Source organism: Mytilus trossulus, chromosome 12 (assembly GCF_036588685.1).
Source record: "Mytilus trossulus isolate FHL-02 chromosome 12, PNRI_Mtr1.1.1.hap1, whole genome shotgun sequence".
Lineage (NCBI taxonomy): Eukaryota > Metazoa > Mollusca > Bivalvia > Mytilida > Mytilidae > Mytilus > Mytilus trossulus.
The window spans coordinates 19,738,844-19,761,797 of NC_086384.1; the positions used below are offsets into that span (position 1 = coordinate 19,738,844).

General features: G+C 31.8%; 1 protein-coding gene across 1 annotated transcript in view; it reads right to left on the reverse strand.

Moving 5' to 3' along the window:
- Window positions 1–292: 292 nt before the first annotated feature.
- Window positions 293–22,954, reverse strand: part of LOC134693231 (G-protein coupled receptor dmsr-1-like) — a 34,510-nt gene continuing 11,848 nt past the window's right edge. The window contains exon 2 of the mRNA XM_063553972.1: window positions 293–1,815. Coding sequence (XP_063410042.1) covers window positions 508–1,800 — 1,293 coding nt within the window. The 5' untranslated portion in view covers window positions 1,801–1,815 and the 3' untranslated portion in view covers window positions 293–507. The remainder of the gene's footprint in view (window positions 1,816–22,954) is intronic.

Here is a 22,954-nt window from a genome sequence, read left to right on the forward strand (position 1 = left end):
ATTTTTTGTTAATTTGTGTCATTCGTTCTCTGGTGGAATGTTGTTTCATTTGTTATCATATCACATCTTCTTTTTATATTAAACATTCATGAGCAAATAAATTTTAAATTCTGTTGCGTCTTTTGTTTTTAGATTAATACTGTCAGACGATCTGTCTCGCTATCGTAATCACGAGGGCTGTTATAAGTACAGTAAAGGAAATGTGGTTACTATTGACAAAGACAACACATCACAATTGTTAACGAAATTGATGAGAACAATAAAGAATAACAACATTCACCAACAAATTCGTTCTGACTTTTCGTCAGTATCTGTTCGCCACTTCAATTTACATAATGCTATTATGGTTCATTCTGTCGTCCTATAGGCATTAAACAAAAATATCTAAGAACAGATTGAATTACAATGGCTTTATCCTTAGACCGCTAACTGTAAACCTAGACATTTCAAATAGATTAAATCAAAGAAATAGAGATAATCTAGTCGTCCCTGCTACCGAATAGACTTTTACTTTACTTCTTCATTCTCATCGAATATCTTCTCATTGATATCTTGTATGTTTTTCTCGGTATGTTCAGGTTCAATCAGGGTAGATAATTCAGTTGCTGAAACCATTGTCATTACATTTGCAGTCTCCAGAGGATCTTTTGAGATGGTTTCGTCGCACGCTTGATTGTCAACCATGACGGACAGTTTCTGTGCCGCTTCTGTCACAAATTCAGTACCCGTGCCATTTGTGTGAGCATGCGTTCGATAATGCTTTAGTCCTCGTGTGCGCAAGATTCGAACAAGCGTTCTTCTAAACTCTCTGTTCATGGAACAATAAAGAACAAAATTGATGGCATTGTTCACTAATGCAAGAATATCCATAACATCTCCAAGGGGGATGTAAACATCCAAGAAAAAACCACTTTTAAATAAACTAAGTACGATAAGAATTCCTTGAGGAAGTTCCGTAATAAGAAACAGGATCATTACAATTAATAGTAACACTGTCGTCCTTGACGTATGTAATGGTCGGGTCATAATGACTCCTAATTTAGTCATTCTTTTACGTCTAACCCTCACCTGCATGTCAAGAGTCCGCAGCAAAAGTCCTCCGAATACAATCATTAACAAACATGGCACAAACTTGGCAAACGCACTGTAGATGCACATGTTCACAAAATTAATCAGCGTAATATTTGGGGTTCCTATGTTCGTATCCTCGATTATATAAACGATTTCAGATGTGTTTGCTTTCAATTCGAGGCTCGTTGACATGAAGTTTGGTATCATCAACAACACTGAACAAGCAATTATAACAAATATGGCTATACGAGCCCGAATGATCCGACGAACATGAACAAGATTTCCCGTCTCTGATGATTGCAAATGCATGTATCGAAATATTGCAAGTGATACACCTAACCATATAGAAATAGTGTGAGTCAATGCCGAGAAGTTTATATGAAATAAAAGATATTCCATCCATATTTTCGTATTTTTCTCGGCTGACAACTCATACGTTCCGTACTGAATATAGAAATGGACGACAAAAGGTACGTATGTCACCATAGTTAGCATATCCGAAACAGCCATCCATGTTAGAATGAGGTTAATTGAAGTCTGCATGTGCTTCCGGGTCAGCACTGTTATATTTATTATGTTAGTTGGAATTCCAAAGAAACAAACGAGAAGACTAACATACCCATGAATTTTTCCATATGCGAGACTGAACGTGGTGAGAGCATCGTGATCAGGCAATTGGGATCCAGTCCAGATCTCATAAGAAAACGTAGTGTTGTTTAAAAACTCCATTATTGATGAATTAATCTGAAATTATATTAAATATATTTAGTGTATAAAATACAACGACAAACTAATAAGAAAACGGTTTAAATTATTCACCTTGTTTTACATTACTACCAGTACAACTTCATTAGTTACATAAAATCCTGATTTTTTTGATATTATTGTTGAATTTAACTAATATATTATGAAAAAAAAATCATCATCACATTCCCCATTTCAATTCTCAATTTTATAAGAAAACTATCATTCAAATCTAAATATAGTAGTAGTTTATCTGGTTGCATGTTACAGATGATTCTGTGTCAATGAATGTGTTCTAACACTCAAAATATCTAACATTTTTCGGCTTTGTCATACGGGTTTATGTTCATTGAAGGACACTTGTGTTGCAATGAAAGGTAAAGATTTAATTCTAGAGACGATTAGAGTGTGTAAAAGGTGAACATTAAACACCTGACGAGAGACGAACGATGAAGATTGTTCAGAGAAATATGTCGTGCGGGGATAGTCGGAATTACCCTTTAAACACAGGTTGTGCGAGGATAGGTGGAGATATTTTCCGGAGACACTTGATGTGTGAGGCTATGTAGTGCGAGGACGCTTACTATGTCCAAAGAAACCTATTGATGTATCACAGAAGGAGATTGTTCTAGGGACACATGTCGTGCACACGGATATCCGGATCACTCATTTGTTTTAATTAATGAACTGAAAGACAACTGTCAAAATGTTTGAGTCAAGGATTCTAATAATCCTTTATAGCTTGTTGTTCGGTGTGAGCCAAGACTCCGTGTTGAAGGCCGTACTTTAACCTATAATGGTTTAATTTTTAAATTGTCATTTGGATGGAGAGTTGTCTCATTGGCACTCACACCACATCTTCCTATATCTAATAACATGAATAACTCATGTCCATATTTATTTCTTAGTTTATCGTTACAATATCTATTTCTTTAAAAGAACACTGTTGAGACGATAGATATCTCATAACTGTCACAATCTAAATGGAGTTGATCATTAAAAGAAAACAATAAAAAGGTGACCAGTCGAATCACTATCTATTATCTATCTGGTTTCCTCAGTGAACAGTAAGTAATTTGCTCTTTATTGCCGTTTTATGGGTTTGTTATTCAGTTATCTTCTACGTGGAACAGATTTAATTATTATATTATTGGAGCGCCAATCGTATTTGCTATTGTTTACGGCAACATACTTTATCAACTTAATAAGAATGTATTTTAAAGAATAAATGGAAAGACAGTATCTGAAGTCTGTAAAATGTACAAAGTAGCGAAATCGTAGGTAGAAAGTGCAGTATTCTACATAAAATATACTTGTTCCAAAATTGATCAGTTTATTATAAGAAGATACAAAAATATGTAAACGAATTACATATTGAAATACGAAATATATTACTTCCGCTTCATATGATATGAAAAAAGTCACCGTGTTATAAGAATATTTGAAATCAAAGAGTTAAGCCTTTTGGAAAATTTTGTAAATCTAATCAAGCCATTTTGAGTCGTACATAAGTGTTTTGATTGCATTCATTTAGAATAGGCACTAATAAGATAAAGTGAATACTGTCAAGAGAGGTCAAGATCGATTGTCAATTTAAAGTATAATATTCAAGATTACGATTGTCAATTTCTTGTATAATATTTCAAGATTACATTTCTGACGAACATATTGTAAAGATGATGATAGACTGTACTTCTGGTATGACCGAATAAGGTCAAAAACCATAAATTGTGATTGGAAATAAACTTTTCAATTAGATATCGGAACAAACCCAATACTTGTAAATATCCTTAGAGACAATTTCCAAACTTCTATCTTTGTTTTCATTTAAGCCGCTATTTCTTTTTCCAATTTCCCGATTAGTAATATTTACTGTAAGAGTTGAATAGTGTCCTTCAATGCCATAACAGAATTCAAAACACGTATGAAGGTTGATATAAAAGAGGGACGAAAGATACCGCAGGAACAATCAAACTCATAAATCTAAACCAAACTGACAACGCCATGACTAAAAATGTTAAAGACAAACAGACAAACAATAGTACATATCACACAACATAGAAAGTGTCTTCAATGAGACATATTTGAAAAAAATAGGTAGTGTTAGTTATGTCTTCTAAATAGAGGGACCCCTTCACAATATTTTATTTTTCAAATGAAAACAACGTTCTAGTATCAAACAATAAACATGAAAACATCTAGTGTTAGTTATGTCTTCTAAATAGAGGGACCACTTCACAATATGGGCTTTGCCGTACGGTGACCTATGGTTGTTAATGTTTGTGTCATTTTGATCTTTTATGGATAGTTGTCGCAGTGGAAATCATACCACATCTTCTTTTTTATAGTTACAAATCTTACCGATATAGTGATCATTTAAAACTGCGTACTATGTACACGTTACATTTGGGTTCATTGAAAATATGCCAGCACTAAAGACCTGTTTTCATAATACGAAGTCAAATACATAAAACAAAGTGTTATTTTTATGTAAAAATAATCTTATTACGGAAAGTTACATGACTTTATTTCACAGTGCCAAGAAATGATCATTAGACATGATCAACAGTGATTAACTTTTGTTTTTTCTTAGGTTAAATCTCAATTTCCATATTCAATCTAGTTTCTATGAACAGTTATAATTACGATAGAGAACGAACACGCTGATATTCTGTACTCTAATTGAAACAGATAATAAACTCCTCAAAGTAGAAAACTAAATGTTATGTCACCATTTAAAGAGATAGGTCAAATTGAATAAAGTTTATTACGAAAACATTTTGAATTTCAATTTGAAACAATAAAATATAGGAACACATGCAAGCAGGATAACAGAAAATCAATAGTCAGGGCAATAAAACTTGCAGCTACATTATCTGTAATATACGACTCACAAATCGTCATCGATATAATATGTTTAACACCTTTATACCTTTTTTCAATTCCTTCCTGAATGGAGCTCGTCCACCACTTTAACTCCATGACTCTCTAGCCAGACGTTTCACTATATATTTATCATTACTATTTAATTTGTTTAGGGAGTCTATTATATATTTAATAGAACTTCTGTAGCAAACATGTATCTTCATACATTTAGATTAAGAAAAATGCTATACTGTTTAAGAAATAATGTTTGGTTAAGGCTTGTATAAAATGTAGACGAACAATCTTACATTATAAGAGATCATTTCACCAAAATATGTGAAGCATGTTCGTCTACTTAACACCACCAATTTGTAGAACGGTATACTAGTATACCACTTTGCATGTTTGTGACAATACGAACCTGGTGGCATATATATCATATATTTATCAAAATATTGTTTATTGTAAACAAAAACTGCATATATTTTTGTTCATAGCTCAGTATAACAATTAAGATGAGACAGAAATCAGTCATGTTTAATTATCATATCCTTTACAGTTTCCCTTTCGTTTATACTTTTTCTTAGCATGCAGTATTTATGCATTCGTTTGCACAAACCGTAAATAAGGGATGAACACTTTTTGCAGGATATTAATGAATGCACAACTGCATCTTGACATACAAGTGATTAATTTCAATTTCAGTTTAAATCATGAGTTTCCAAAAACAAATTGCATTGTAATTAAAATTGGAAATTGTACTAAATTAAGACTTCAGTTAACGTACTCACTTTTATTGCTTTTTAAAACAATACTTGATGTTTTAAATAGCGTAACGAATGACATATATAAAAGGGGCTGCACTAAAAATTCTTGAAGGAAAGTGTTTGGGGAGAATGCACAGGAAACCTTAGTTTATGGAGACAGCCGACGATAACGAATTAGATGGTAACAAAGGAAATATAGAGAAAGTAAGATATTATGGTACTTTAACCTATTATATTTTCTAGACAAGAGATATTTATTTTCGAGTTCATTTAACGATTCAAATGAAATTGTTGATTAACATTAAAATCTTTTAGGGATCAGGGTTGAGAAATATAAATATCGATAGAAAATATCTTAAAAAACAAGAAACATGTTTGTATGTGAAAATCGCCAATTATAAAAATCTGCAAAAATAAAATGGAAAAATAAACCTAAAACACAAGTTGTGATTCACACTTAATATAACAATAGCAAAGTTACGAGTCATACTTATGTAAGGACACCTTAATACAAAAAATGTACATAACGAAGGGCATTATTTGGTAAAGATTCCGTAAAGATACTTTACATCGTGATTGACTATAACAATGGATTCAGAAGAAGCGGAGATACTTTTATGTACCACATATTGAGAAGATGTAACGAGGTCAATGTCATACCAAGTTTACTCATAAGATAATTCAGCTGAATAACATAAAAATATAAGCAAAAGTAAATCATTTTAGTTAAAAGTAAAATAACAAAATTGCCAATCGCGAACTCCGAAGAAAAGCCAAAACAGAAAGTCCCGAGGGAAATGACAAAATATTAAGAAAAAAAAACCCAAATCAAACGAGTAACGAGGAATATTTTGTTAAAATCATAGGCACCAAAAGTACAACAAAAAACATCAGTTGAACATTTTGTTTAATTACTGTTGTAATTAGCAAATCGATAATACACTAGTACTGCACTATGGTTTCAACTAAGATTTAACGGTAATTAAACAGCATATAAGGTTCATCTGTATTCTGCCTGAAACATCTAAAAGTGCATTTTCCCTCTCAAAAATGACAATGACAAAGTTTGCATGAATTTGATATCATTTCTTTAACTGAAAACGATTAAAATGCTGACAACGTGCACGGTGTTGATTGATGGTATGACAATGAGTTCCAGCTTACGTCTTTATTAGGAAATCTGACAGAAAAAGGATTAGTAGATAATTATGATTAACTGAAACGTACTTCATTGACAGGAATATCGATTTGCTCATTGTTATAATTTGGTTTCACATGCACATGCCACATTTTCTTGTTTAATCGTACAAATACAACACTAATTTTGATACAAAAAGTTAATAAAACAATACCGATGAAATATTTTCATCGTTTTAACTTTTTTAATAATATCTGATACTCTTTAGTGTTTAAAATGTGTCTGTGATAAAATTGAGAATGAAAACCATTCATTTATTTAAACTGATGAAAATCTACTAGAAAAATACGTTGTGTGTGCCTTGGGATAAGCATAATATGTTAACAATTTGAAGTTATTCTGTATTTGCTCTGGATGCCCAAATTTGTGTTCCTTTTTCTATCTTTTCTTGTTTTAGTTGATAATGATTGAATGTTGGTGGCTCTACGAGACGGTCATATATAAAGATAAAGCCGAAGTGCCCGAGGAGAACCACCGGTTTTCGTCTTCAAAAAAACAATGTTAGTAATTGGCGTTGGGAGTCGCATGCACATGCCAAGTGCACGGTTCGAACTCGACAGGATAGTGATGTGTTTACTGTAGATTTGATATTAAGATTACTACCCCAATAATGATCTGTTCTGGGGTGATCTTATAACACAAAAAGTGGTGTACCGATATTTTTAGACTACAGTTTACTTTATTTGAACGTTTTTGTTATTTGGTTCTTTTACAGAAAACAAGGTATGCTAAATTATAATCTAATGGGTATATTTGTCCTTTTTAATAATTTTTTTATTACAAAAAAAACTGACCGTAACTTTCTACTCGGATGATGTTAATGATTATTTTCCAATTAACCACCGAACAAGATTCATACGTTTTAACCGTTGATATTCAAAGCCTTTGCCATGTAAAGTGGAGTTATCACCTTACATAACAATGTTCATATTACTGGATCTACATTCAAATCAAACATGGATTACCACCAAACAAATACCCACAAGTCAGATTCAAAAGTAATATAGTCATTGTATCTGTATGAAGACAATTTATTTCCTTTATTATTTACATAGTCGTATTCAGGGTCGCATCGTCATTAAAATCCTATATAAACCAATAAATCGAAATGTCGGTGGGTCAAGTAGTTACGATATTAGAAGTGAGTGCATCCATCCTGTAGTAAATCGTGTATATGACGTTAACATGCGTGAAACATAATTTGATTTGTACTATTGATACGGTAGCAATCTTCAAATCCCGATGAAATGTTTGGAAATTAATATGAAGAACGTCAAATAACAAACATACCGAACTCTGAATAAACTAAAAAATCATTAGGGTGTCAATATCATCCCTAAATATACCATCAAATTTAGATTTAGTAATAACGTTTTTATATTGATTAACATTATAACACACTGTAGACTGCCGTACATAACTCAAATCGTGACATATTTACCTTTCTAATTGTAGAAATCAGTGTATGCATGTTTTAAGTTTGCTCACACATTGTTGTTAATATATTGGAATACAAGTGAGAGGTTAAGTTAGCTATCACGTCAGATTTAAAGATTCAAGAAAATGAATGTATTAAATCAGAAATATAAAAGAGGGGCAACAGATACCAGAGGGACAGTAAATTCATAAATCGAAAATAAACTGACAACGCCACGGCTAAAATTGTAAAAAAATAACAGACAGACAATGGTGCACAAGACAGACACAACATGGAAAACTAAAGATTAAACAACACTAACCCCACCAAAAACTAGGGATGATCTCAGGTGAATATAACAGTTGTTTTTCGTTCGTTTTGATGTGTTTAACCTTTTGATGTTGACATTTAATAAAGGACTTTCTGTTTCGAATTTTTACTTATAGCATTTTTGTCATTTAATTGTTTGCAAGGATGTGTTCAAAGACTTCTTTGGTTTTCTTTACATTAACAAAGAGCCATAGATAATTAGTTTTGTTAGCAATTCTACAAGTTATTTAGCTCAAGTGTTCCCGAATAAAGATTAAATCCTCGATGGATAGTTAATATTTTAGCTTCCCTTCTTTTACAGACCCTCCTTGAAATACTTGTACTTTTGAACATTGGTCTGAAGAAAGGGATTTATATAATTTTCATTAAAAACTTTATTTTATTTTTCGAATACTAAAATGCCAATTATTTTTCCAGTAACGGCATTCTAACACGTCAATCGAGTCGTCTGCTGGCGGTTGTTAAGTAACCAATCAGAAGTCCAGTAACAGTAATGCTATTAGTAAAAATATAAAATATAAAATTATAATCCTGGTACTTTTGATAACTATTATGACACGATTGACGTCTGCTTGTGGTAGTTTAGTAACAATTGTCACGATTTTCTATAGATAAAGTTAAAACGAATTTCCTCAAAATATATAATTTTGTCACAAAATTTGGCAATCCTCAATAAATTTTCTATAAAAATTCAATTTTAACCGAACAAAAGACTTTAATCATAGCCGACATAACAGAAGCAACCTTGATTAAAAGTACGCCGATGTATAATAATAGACTTTTATATTAATGAAGTCATTGTAATGTGTTTCTTTGATCATTTTTCTTTATTCTGCAATGAAGAAGATACTGAAGGAATAACTCACAAAAAAAGAATTTTTTACAGTTTACAGAGCACAATCGAGAAAACCAAAAAAAAAAAAGGAGCCAAAACAAATACTAGTAACCACCGAACCCTGGGTTAAAAAATTGTGTCTTTTACGCTATTGAATTTCTCAAAACTTTAAGATGTTAGACTTTAGAAGCGTTGGACATCCAACACAATTTTTTCAGACCAGTTCTGTCCCTGTCTTCAAATAGTCCAAGTGAACAATATCGTTTGCTGTTATATGCACATAACATACTCAGGATATAAAACCAAACAAACGAACAGATCTAAGGCGAAAATATCATGACAAAACAAATAAAGATTCAGTTTGAGTAAACGTTCAATAAAACTAAGTAATTGATACAATATTCTAACCAATTTTGATTGAATGTAGATTGCCATTCATTCGCATAGGAACATTTACTGAATGTAAATACAGTTGTCAAATGCTTATGAATCAATCATTTGTGTCAATCTTAATATGACAACAAAATAAATGTTATTACGTTTGTAAGTCAGGAAAAGTTCGAAGTTGTTTGCGTCTTGAGAAGATTACTTTGGTTCTGTTATATTATTATTCAAATAATATCTATATCTTTGAAGACGAACAACATTTATTCCTAAATTAGCATTGTTATTAAACATATAGAATAAACAAATTGACTAAATTAATATTATCCCCACACAAAACAATCCTTTGTTTAGATTAAAGAGTTATTGAGACTCATTTTTTTGAATACTTTAATATTAATTTATAGTTATTTGTTCAATTAGCTTTATACGCGTTTAAGTAATTTCATTTTATTTTATCCTCTTTGTTTGAATTTGTATTCCCAAGCATAATGACAATTTAGTTTTTGATTGATTTTAGTTGATAAAATGGATTTGAACTTACGAAACTAATAAGCATTCAAAGCATAATTACTGTTTTAGTTATAGTTATAATTACTTATATTTGATAACAAAATTAGTTTCATAGTAAATAAAAAAAAATGCGCTTTAGGACGAATAAAACGTGGAACAATTATATTGATGTTTAAAACTTAACCAATAATCTTTATACTAAGCCAGGACAGACAAATGTCGGGGAATATATGCGTGTATATCCTTGCGAAAGTTTTGCTTACACATTGAGAATATGCAAGGTTATGAACAGTCTATTTTTTCAAAATTTTAATTCGAACCAGAAGCGATATACTATGAATGTCAGGCCATTACGTTAAACACGTCAGTTTTACTGATATAAAATTAAATCGAAGGAAATAGCAGGTTCTGAGAGCACTTAAACCCTGATCTGCATTTTAAGCCTGTTTTATATTTGTTAAATACAGTATTAAAAGGCCGTACTTTAACCTATAATGGTTTAATTTTTAAATTGTTATTTGGATGGAGAGTTGTCTCATTGGCACTCACACCACATCTTCCTATATCTATAAATAGTCAATAACACGCGATGTCAGTGAATAAAAAAACCTGCCAAATTCAAACTAATGTAGCATTGGGAATAATGATAATTTAAATGACTTGAATACGTTTTCTGGCTCTCAATTTATCTATTTTATAATCAGATATTTTTTTTGTTGGTTTGAATGCTTAATTTTTTCTGAAATATAGCGGGTGGGAAAACATGCCTCATTAGCATCGGTAAATAGTATCTATGCTGATAAACAACCAAACGGAATACATTGTTTTTATTTGTTCACCATTCAGTATTATAAACTGTATTATGTGAATCTTAAAATATTAAAAACATATAAACTACACTGCTCCACGTTATGTTAAACAAACGTGTGTTCGAACTTCAACAATGTCATGATTTTCGTCCAAACAAATCGCCGACACCGCCAAAACTGTCACCGTTACTATAAGGCCAAATTCAACAAAGTCGAAACTATAAAGACTGCATTGAAAAACCCTGCATTTTCTTTTGTTCTATTTTTAAGTTTAGACAAGTTAATTAATACACTCAGGCGCACATTGTGTGCAACATGAGCAACATGAAATAGCTTACAAAATGATAAATTGACCAATAGATATGACAAAGAACAACATATTGTAATGGTCCGTCAACTCGTCATGGTGACAATAAAATATTGTTATCGATTATATCTACATTTATTGGTGTCCCCACGACTGTCATTGCACGTGTTTTAGTTAAACTGTATATTAGCACTTTACTTCTATTGTTACAACATATAACGTTGAAGATTAGAATTGTACAGACAAATTTTCTAACACTTTATCTCTGTCATGTTATATATTTAGACGGAATAAACATTTCCTACCATTATCTACATATCTATCATTGATAAAGTCATGTATAAAGAGTAACGACAGAGAAATTAGAAATTAATAAACGCGTTTGCGGGAATTATATCATTGTCTGTTTATAGATATTCAATGTTTGTTAATATACCATGAAATAAGCACACCTTACGGCTTAATTAGTTTTATTATGTTGAAATTTAATAATACATTGAATGAAATCTTGAAATCCTGAAATGGTCTTAATTTTCGTTCTATATTTGGCTGAGTAACTTTTTGTTTTCAAGCGTCTCTGATGAGTCTCTTTGACGCAAATACTAAATTTTAATCCTGGTATCTTTGATGAGTTTACTTGCTGAAAATTATAAAAGAAAATGATATTCTTTTTGAATTGTTATTCTTTTTCTTGTAAGGCATGCAGGGTAGTACGATATTGATACTGTTTTTGAAGAATATTAAGAAAATATGAACACAATAATGTAAAAAATCATATTCTTGCACTAACAAAAATATGAATGATTGTTATCTAAACCGATTCTAGCTTGACACACGACATTGACAAATATGAGTGTTCATGCTTATATATGTGTCGATAACCTCTAGATGTGTGTTTTTGTGTTGTTGAGATGTGCATTTAATTTTGTACCCCACACACCTGTTTTCCAATTCGAAGTTGAGATACGACATCATGATTTGTTTGACTTTTATAGGATGTGTGTGTGTCTGAGCGTCACTGATGAGTCTTATGTAGACGAAACGCGCGTCCTGGCGTATAAAATTATAATCCTGGTACTTTTGATAACTATTTACAGATGACTACTGACATATTCCAAGTATCGTAACCACAATACCGTTCCATTTGCCTCGTTCTAAATATTTCTAGATATAATTCACCACCGATTTATACTCAATTATCAATGTCTATCACGACGGATGCCTTTACCAGAGTGGTATAGTATGCTGATGTTTCTGTTGTTTATTCGATAGTATAGTATGTAGTGATGTGAGTCCTGGTTTGCCTTAGCTTTTCGATGTCATTTGCTGTTTTGCAATGATATCGTATTTTGTTTCTCCACGTAAGAGTTTTTTTGTGAACCATGAAAATCCCTCTCCTTTGTTTAACTATATAGTAAAGTATCAGTAAACAAGTAAACAGGAAGTATTAACACAGATTGTATCTTTAGATTAACAGTCGGAGAAAAGCCAGAGAAGTCAAATATGTCAATGACATTGCATTGGTAAGATATTTGATTCCATGAACTTTAGACATTCTTGTCAAGGATTTCACTATTTCGCGTTATTTCTCACAATTGCTCAGAGATGAACTATTTCTTTACAAATTATTTTGACTTTGGAAGGCCTTTTCCTTATGGATGTTTATCACAGTTTTTTTTACAAAACCTCTAACAGAAATAAGAAAAAGAATGATGCTAATAAGATACATATTAATGAACAAAATAGATTACCCGTCGCAGTGATCAATCTTCTGCATATTGATATAATGTCACAGGAAAATGTTGCTCAGAATTTTTAGTGTCTGACATTAACCTTGTATTGACAAAATGATATATCAGATGAAAACTAATAAAGAAACAACAAGTGTTAGATACTGGATATAATGTCTCGGTGAGTTTAATATAATTTACAACTGATGATAGGTGATTACACTTTTAGCACGGCCATTTCTGTTTGTGTAAATCCATTATATATACTGTGTCATTTGGAAATATACAATGTGTTTATTTGCTATTGCAGACTAACAAAAAGCATCACAACCTCAACAGATTTTTTTTAGAATGGAATAAGATAAATGATAACAAAAATATTGATAGTAGCCATTTTAAGCACTGTTAACTGAAAGCAAATCATTAAGGTATGGTTACTATTTGGAAAATAATCATCATGAAACATGAGTTGCTGGATTTATTTTTCTGGGTTGGATATTCGAGACTTGTCTCCTCAAGGGGTAGTAATATAGTTATCTGCTGAATACGATTGCATTACACATTTACAAATTATATATCACCTTCATGTATGCATTTACTAAAGTAACCTTGAATTGTATTCTGTCTAATGAAACGTTTATTAATGCTATGTATTACGTTTTGTTCTGTACTAATGAACGGCCTTTTTAAGTTCACAAAATTAAACAGCCAACACATATCTTAAGTACTATAATGAGAGTAAACTAAACAGAGATACACCTTACTGCACTAAAATATTAGTTAACTAATCGAAACAAATAGTATTTTATAATGTGTCTGAGTGAACAAATCAAAAGAAAATCTTACTACACAATGATGTTAGTTTCAGATAACGGTTTGTTTTTCTTCTTTTCCGTACAAATAATTAGACCGGTTAACTTAATTCAGTGTTTCATTTAACACGTGCATTTATAGGATTTCTAAATCTTTCTTTAAGTTAACGAAGAGGACAAATAGATAAGAAACGAGCTCTCCAGATTCCTAACGTAATTACGTAAGATGTTATAAAATAGCTCTTCGTATCATTGTTGAAAAGTCAATGTCCTCTCTCGCTGTGTAGATCTCAAATACAAAACAATAAACTGTCAATTTACTTTCAAAACTCAATGAACAGAACTTATTAAATACAGAACGTCACCAACTGGTTCTCCAGTAAAACAGAAAATGTTCATTTACATTAAAAACTCAGTGAATAGCACTAATAAAATACAGAGCGAACCCTAAACAATACTTTCAATGAAAAGGCTTTGTTATAAAAATGAACAACCATAGCATGTTTAAAAACAACCCATATCATATAAATTCCGGAGCATCCCTATATTTTGGTGTCTCGTTATCGTATTCTTTAGTTTTTTATGTTTTGTCATGTGTACTATTGTTTGTCTTTTTCGTTTTAAGCCATGGCGTTGTCGGACTCGAAATGTTTACGAAAAAAGCCAGCCAAGTACTAATCCTAAATAGTTATCAAAGGCACCATACTTATAATTTAAAAACGCTAGACGCCAGTAACACCTGACACCGGTCACACATTGATGCACTTGCTTTCTGTAGACAGAGAAACAAGAAGTCGTTTCCCTTTATAAAACAATTCATATTGTATTCATTATTCCACTATATATATTCCAACTATGTAAACTTTTTCTGTTGTATTGTATTGAAAAACGTACTCCTATTCGTAATAGTTTTCTTTTATTCTGATAACATTCTGTATCATGATTTATCTTAGCAATTAATTTCATTCATTTAAAAAAAGGTTTAAAAATGGGTTATTTTTCTTTTGCACCAAAACAAAAATGTATCTTTTTATGGTTGTTAATTCTTACTTGCCTAAAAAGTAATTGAATCTATCATTTGAAAAGACGTTAACCTACATTTGTGTATTTTTTTACTCTGTTTCAATTTATCTTTTTATATCATAGATACCGACCAACTTACCATTTTTTGCAGCTGATCCTTTATGTATTAATTTCATATCATATAAACACTGACACATCATCAATCGAATCAAATTATTGTGCAACGATTTTCAATAATATTAATATTGTGCTTTCTTAACGAAATTATCTAGATTAAAAAATGAAGTTCAATAAAAATTGTCATGTTTTATTATGAAAAATAAATGTGACTGTATAATTGTATACATTGTATACATTGTATCTTAATCGGTGTCAATTTTGTTTGATATCACATCATACAGGAAAATGAAATTCGAATGTGCACGTACGATACTATATAAATAGTTCAATTCATCACATTAACTAGCGCTTCACAGACTTTTAGGTCCATTGTGACACGTATAGATACAATATCGTTTAAGATTGTTTCACTCTCTTTTAACTGTTGATTATTTTGTATTTTATAAGCATTTGTTTTATCATTTTGAGTAAATTAATTTACTTTCCAGCATGAAACCTAATATGAATTATTACTTTGTCGTCTAACTTATGTGATGACTCTTCCATTAGTCGGGATCGCCGTGGTTTTGTATTAGTGCATGTTGTATTATTTAATCGATCATATCGTTTTGTATATTGCTTCTTTCGTATTTTTAAAAAGTACATTATTAATTTTTCCAATCCTTTGTTGCGTAATTTTTCTATGCTCATAATGTCGATTAACCTTAATGCTAAGTTAAAACGAATATTTAATTTCACGTTTTTTGGATGGTTTGGGTAAACATTAAAACAAATGTCGAGGTCATGTCGATAGTGAGTTATCCGAAATCTTTGATACTTTAATCGATTTTGAAGGTTTTCAACGGTACTCTTGTAATTATTGATTTAACATGATATGAAACAAGATTTAGTTAATTCGTTGTATACATATTTGGAAGCTAACACAACCTTTAAATTATGACGTGAGTGTTGTACGTTAATAAAAACGATGGAGTCGTCATGACTGTTTGATTTACTTCAAGTGACCATTAAAGGCATGTAATTTTGTTTAGTTTCTTTTGTTACCTGTTCTGACATCCGATTTGGGCTTCTTTTACCCTGAGTTTAACTGTGCGTATTGTTGTGTTTTTGTTTGATCGACATTACTAGAGATATAGGGGAGGGTTAAGATCTAAAAAAATATATGTTAAACCCGTTGCATGTTTGCGCCTCTCCCAATTCAGGAGCATCTATCATTTGTAAGTCTTGTATAATTTTTAATTTCAGTTTCTTAAGTATAATTCGGAGTTTATTATGACGTCAATTATCACTGAACTTTTATAAATATTTGGCTAGGGCCAGCTGAAGATCTCCTCCTGGTGCAGGAGTTTCTCGGTGGAATTGAAGACCCAATTGTGGCCTTCAGCTGTTGTCTACACTATGGTTGTGTTGTGGTTTCTTTGACAAATTCTTCATGTCCATTCTCATTTTTTATCAAAACATTTATGTATTACAATTATATATACCAAGTCAGGGAAATGGCAGTTGTTATTTTATAGTTCGTTTCTGTGAATGTAACATTGTCGTTTTGATTTTTTGTTGCACTTTAGTATTTCGTTGTTTTCATCTTATAGTTGATGTGTTTCCTTTGGTTTAAGTATGTAACCCGTATTTTTGTCTCTCAATCGATTTATGATTTTCAAACAGCGGTATCGTACTGCTGCCTTTATAAATAATCAATCATAGATATTATTATCTGCATAACACGTTACGTACAAAAGTCGTATAGAAGAATTGTTATATCACCATTTAAATATATCTTTAGTTGGAACAAAAGTGGTGGTGAGTTTAATATAAGTCAACTTGTCATGATTAACAAATTTGACATCATTCAGCTATCTTTTACTTACTTTAAACTTTGATGAATCATTTTGTTTTAGTGAGGACAACATTATGATACATTCATTCCGAAAATTGACAACTTTTTCATTGATTACTGAATTTTGTGGTTTCGTCGTAGAACTGATATTTTAAGAATTCAATTCGTTATTCATGCAAGCGAAATCTAAGAAAACTTGGACCTCATGCAAAAAACGAACCCAGCAAAAACACTGATACCAAAGGGACATTCAAACTCATTAGTCGAAGATAAACGGACAACGCCATGTCTAAAAACAAAAGAAATCAACCGATAAACAGCAGATAAACAACAGTGCACAGAACACCACATAGAAAACTTAAGACTGACCAACACTAATCCCACAAAAAGGGGCTATGGAAGGATAAACTGATCTTGTACCATATGTGGCATTCGTCGTGTTGCTCATGTTGGTACAGACCATTTAAAAAGTCTATTTCGGTAAGTCACATTTTGGAAAATGAAACAAGATTGTAGGCATGATATATCTAGGCATGTTATCTATGTATATATACCACTATAAAAAAAAATACTAAACGAGACTAGGAAAGTCTCTTCTCAATGGACTGAACTATTCCAAAAAATCAAATATACAGAAATAGAAAAAACATTAAAAAATTAAACTGTCAATTGTTCTTGAACAATTGAGAGGTCTTTCCTTTTGTAATGTAAAATACATGTTCCAACAGACGTAGATTGTATTGAAAAGGTCAAGGTCAACCTTAAAAAGCTTGAAAACACACTTAAAATCCTTTAAATAAGGTCAAAAACACATAATTCGCAATATGGGACATGACCTTGACCTTTGACCTTTTGACCTTTGTCAAGGTCATTAGTCGCCAATGTCATTGCTGAAGACCCCATGGGTCTAGGACCTTTGGTTATATAGTAAAAGCTAATTTTGTCTTTTCAGAAACCTAAAACAGGCTTTATGCCCCTTAAAAAATGGTCAAATCTCTTCGGTCAAAATGTAACAAAGTTGCGCCGTAATGATTCAAACATTTCCCACTATTTGAATTCTCTGTAAGTATTAAGCTTGCTGAGATTATACCATAACAAGGTGTTAGGTCAAAGGTCAAGGTCAACATACACATTTGACCTTGAGATATTTTTCGAAGATACATGAATTGATGATGAATGGTGAAGATCCTAGGTCTCTACGACTTACGGTTTCTGAGTTTTGGTGGTCCACCGACACCGGTTAATTTTCATAGGGGCATAACCTTACCAATGAGTCGATGAATCTTTTCGATCCAAATGTAACGAAGAACCGGGGTCTGGTCTTGAACAAATTTCACCCTTTGTTTTTTTTCTACCTATTATGGTTACGGTGTTGGAACGATAACAAGGTTTTTTGGTTTCGGAGGGATTACTCCGAACCGACAAAATATTTCGACTAACAGGGTGAGTTCCAGATAGGTATTCATGACACCGATACAAAGTGTGAACATGAAAGCGACACGTCTTACGGTTTAGGCTGCTAACTTCGTCAAAGTTTGGCGGAAGAATAATAATAATAATTAAACTGTCAATTGTTCTTGAACAATTGAGAGGTCTTTCCTTTTGTAATGTAAAATACATGTTCCAACAGACATAGATTGTATTGAAAAGGGCAAGGTCAACCTTAAAAAGCTTGAAAACACACTAAAAATCCTTTAAATAAGGTCAAAAACACATAATTCGCAATATGCGACATGACCTTGACCTTTGACCTTTTGACCTTTGTCAAGGTCATAAGTCCCCAATGCCATTACTGAAGACCCCAAGGGTCTAGGACCTTTGGTTATATAGTAAAAGCTGATTTTGTCTTTTCAGAAACCTAAAATAGGGGTTATGCCCCTTATAGAAAGGTCAAATCTCTTTGGTCAAAATGTAACAAAGTTGCGCCATAATGACCCAAACATTTTCAACTATCTAAAACTTCTGTAAGTATAATGGTTTCTGAGATTATCCCATAACAAGGTGTTAGGTCAAAGGTCAAGGTCAACATACAAATTTGACCTTGAGGTTTTTTTCAAAGATACATGAATTGATGATGATTAGTGAAGGTCCTAGGTCTCTACGACTTACGGTTTCTGAATTTTGGTGTTCCACCGACACCGGTTAATTTTCATAGGGGCATAACCCTACCAATGAGTCGTTGAATCTTTTCGATCCAAATGTAACGAAGAACCGGGGTCTGGTCCTGAACAAATTTCACCCTTTGTTTTTTTTCTACCTATTACGGTTACTGTGTTGGAACGATAACAAGGTTTTTGGGTTTCGGAGGGATAACTCCGAACCGACAAAATATTTCGACTCACAGGGTGAGTTCAGGATAGGTATTCATGACACCAATACAAAGTGTGAATATGAAAGCGACACGTCTAACGGTTAACGCGGATAAATTTGTCAAAGTTTGGCGGAAGAATAATAATAATAATTAAACTGTCAATTGTTCTTGAACAATTGAGAGGTCTTTCCTTTTGTAATGTAAAATACATGTTCAAAAAGACGTAGAATGTATTGAAAAGCTTTATTACACACTAAAAACCCTTTCAATAAGGTCAAAAACACATAATCCGCTATTTGGGACATGACCTTGACCTTTGACCTGTTGACCTTTATCAAGGTCAATAGTCCCCAATGTCCTGAACATTTTGCACTATTTACTATTTCTGTAAGTAAAATAGTTTTTGAGATATTCAATAAAAAGTGAAAGGTCAAAGGTCAAGGTCAACCTTAAAAAGCTTTAAAAAACACTAAAAATCCTTTATATAAGGTTTAAAACACTATATTCGCTATCTGGGACATGACCTTGACCTTTGACCTTTTGACCTTTGTCAAGGTCATTAGTCCCCAATGTCATTGCTGAAGACCCCATGGGTCTAGGACCTTTGGTTATATAGTAAAACCTGATTTTGTCTTACCAGACACCTAAAACAGGGGTTATGCCCCTTAAAAAAAGGTCAAATCTCTTCGGTCAAAATGTAACAAAGTTACGCCGTAATGATCCAAACATTTTCCACTATTTAAAACTTCTGTAAGTATAATAGTTGCTGAGATTATCCCATAACAAGGTGTTAGGTCAAAGGTCAAGGTCAATATACAAATTTGACCTTGAGATATTTTTCAAAGATACATAAATTGATGATGATTGGTGAAGATCCTAGATGTCTACGACTTACGGTTTCTGAGTTTTGGTGGCCAACCGACACCGGTTAATTTTCATAGGGGCATAACCCTACCAATGAGTCGTTGAATCTTTTCGATCCAAATGTAACGAAGAACCGGGGTCTGGTCTTGAACAAATTTCACCCTTTGTTTTTTTTCTACCTATTACGGTTACGGTGTTGGAACGATAACAAGGTTTTTGAGTTTCGGAGGAATTACTCCGAACCGACAAAATATTTCGACTCACAGGGTGAGTTCCAGATAGGTATTCATGACACCTATACAAAGTGTGAATATGAAAGCGACACGTCTTACGGTTAACGCGGCTAAATTTGTCAAAGTTTAACGGAAGAATAATAATAATAATAATAAACAAAAGAAATACAGTAAGGTCTTTCCCTTTTGTAAAAGGAAAGACCTTAATTAAAAACCAATTGTTCAGAGAACAATTGAAGGTCTTTCCATCAAAATATATATTTATATTTTGATATGAAAAGTTGTGAAACTAAGTTTGAAATGTCATTTCAATTGTCAAATGATAGCTCCTAATAAGCTGATTCCAAAAATGTAATGTTTCCATACATTTTTTTTAAATAAGGGAGATAATTTGTTACTTCCGGTTTGAAAAATGTTACTTCCGATTATATTTAAATATTTACTTGAAACCGATTCCAAAAATATCTGGTTCTATATACTTTTATATTAATAAAGTACAAAAAATAGCTACTTCCGGTTTACAAAAGTTCACTTCCGGTTGTGTTTTTTCAAGGTTAAATGGTCTGATACCTTTTTTCTAAAAGTTGTATATCTTTATCATGTATACATATAGAATAAAAGCAAAGGTCAAAATCTAGAACGTCAAATTAAGCTATGACCTTGAGATCAATTTCAAGGTCATAAACCAAGGACCTCAAATCAAAAGATCATAGGTCTTAATTATATTTAGTTAATGAGTTATATCACCAAACGCATATTTTTTAATACAAAAGGGGAGAAAACTCCCTTTTACATTCAACGTACGCTTGCAATCAAAATTCAAATCTTACGACATGTCGCAACTAACAATTTAGTAAAAATAATTTGTTGATATCTTATACAGTCTTTGGATATAAGTGAAAATAAGCCAAATTCAAATATTAAAATATGACCTTGACCTTTAACCTTGACCTAATTTTCATTTTTTGGGACCAAGGACCTCAAATCAAAAGATCCTAGGTCTCTATCACTTATGGTTTATAAGATAGAATTTCATATCACTTATATCAGATGCATAAGGGGAAATAACTCTCATATGGAGCGGTCATATCGCTTCGGTCAAAATAGGACAAATCATGCGAAGGATATAACGAGCAATTTTGTAAAATAAATTTGTCATAATCTTTTACGGTTGCGAAGGAGATGCGCTAACAAGGAAAACAGTGTTTGGGGAGATAACTCCTACAAAGAAAAGTATTTGTTTACGCAGGGTAAATTTCAAAAGCGCATAAACTGTTCGATATCATATACAAAATATCTAAGCGACATATTGCGAAACAAATGTTTATCGCCAGAACAAAATTAGGCGGAAGAAAAAAAAAAAAATAAAAATAATCAGAAGAAAAACAATAGGTCTTTCCACAGAAAAGTGGAAAGACCTAATAATAATAATAATAAACAGAAGAAATACAGTAAGGTCTTTCCCTTTTGTAAAAGGAAAGACCTTAATAAAACACAACACGAGTGGTTGGTTTATGAAAACTAAGGTGCTTAAAATAAAAGACATTTTACAAACTAGTATATAGTAAAAGTAATAACATATAATAAAATACATTTTGTAGAAGTGTATGATTCATTATCAATTTAAAAACAATGCACTTTTTGAACGAAGAACGAGGTTGCATGTTATCAACTATTTTATATTGTCAATTATCTTTAAAGTGCTTTTTGTCAAACAATGACACAAATAAACAGTCTAGTGAATAATATATCTTCATAAACATCTATAAAAAAAACGTCTACGTTTAATGCATATAATAATGACGTGAACATTTGGAAAAGTGCACGCAATTTTCATAAGGTCATTCGTCATATTTTGATGGCTTCTGTGGAATGAATTAACAGCAAGATTTCATATAACTTTAATATAAACTCGGATATAAAATTCCGAATATATATTTCTTTTTTATTTTAAGTAAACCCTGCACGAATATCGAATTGACTGGAACACGAAGAATATATCAATTTGTTATCATTAATTTGTCCAATTCTTTTAATTTACGGTTTTAAAATGTTGAATTATTAGACAAAGACGGATTGTTCTAACCAAAGGAATATATTGTTTAATCCATATTTGGTACAATGTACGTGAATCCTTGGTGTTCATTGTTCTTCAACTTCACATTTCAAGCCTTTCAAACTGTTCTACTTTTGAGACGGATATAGAAATAACCGCCATCTAGCGAACAACAGTATCATGATTTTAAGCCTGTCAAGCTTTTTTAAGACAGTTTGTTCATTTAATACATATTTGTACCCTTCGACTTCCTAGATGTTACTAAAACAATTTTCAATTAGTATTGCAAAAAAGACATTGACCTAGCCTCACTAAAACAAATCTTCAAAAATATACTTCATAACCAAACAACAGGATTGTAATATTAACATGATCCGTGAACAGCAAAATGTTAATACAAGGTTGGTTAACATAGAAATATTTATTTGTAAAATGAGACAACTATCCACCGCAAGCCTACACCAGTGAAAACATTCAATACCGTATAGTGAGCTTTGATTTAATAAAAGTATATGACAGAAAAACTGTTTTGCAATTCACAAGAGGAAAATAAAGACTTGTTTTTTGTTTTGATTTTTAAAGAGACAAAAACAAATTACTAACTGTCAATTAGTTTTATCACAGAGAAATAATATTGTCGAAAATGTTAAGGACAAAAATGTAAAACGGATAAAAGTGTAAAAATTATTCGGGAATTTGCTTAAATGTTATCTCCCCAGACTGTATAA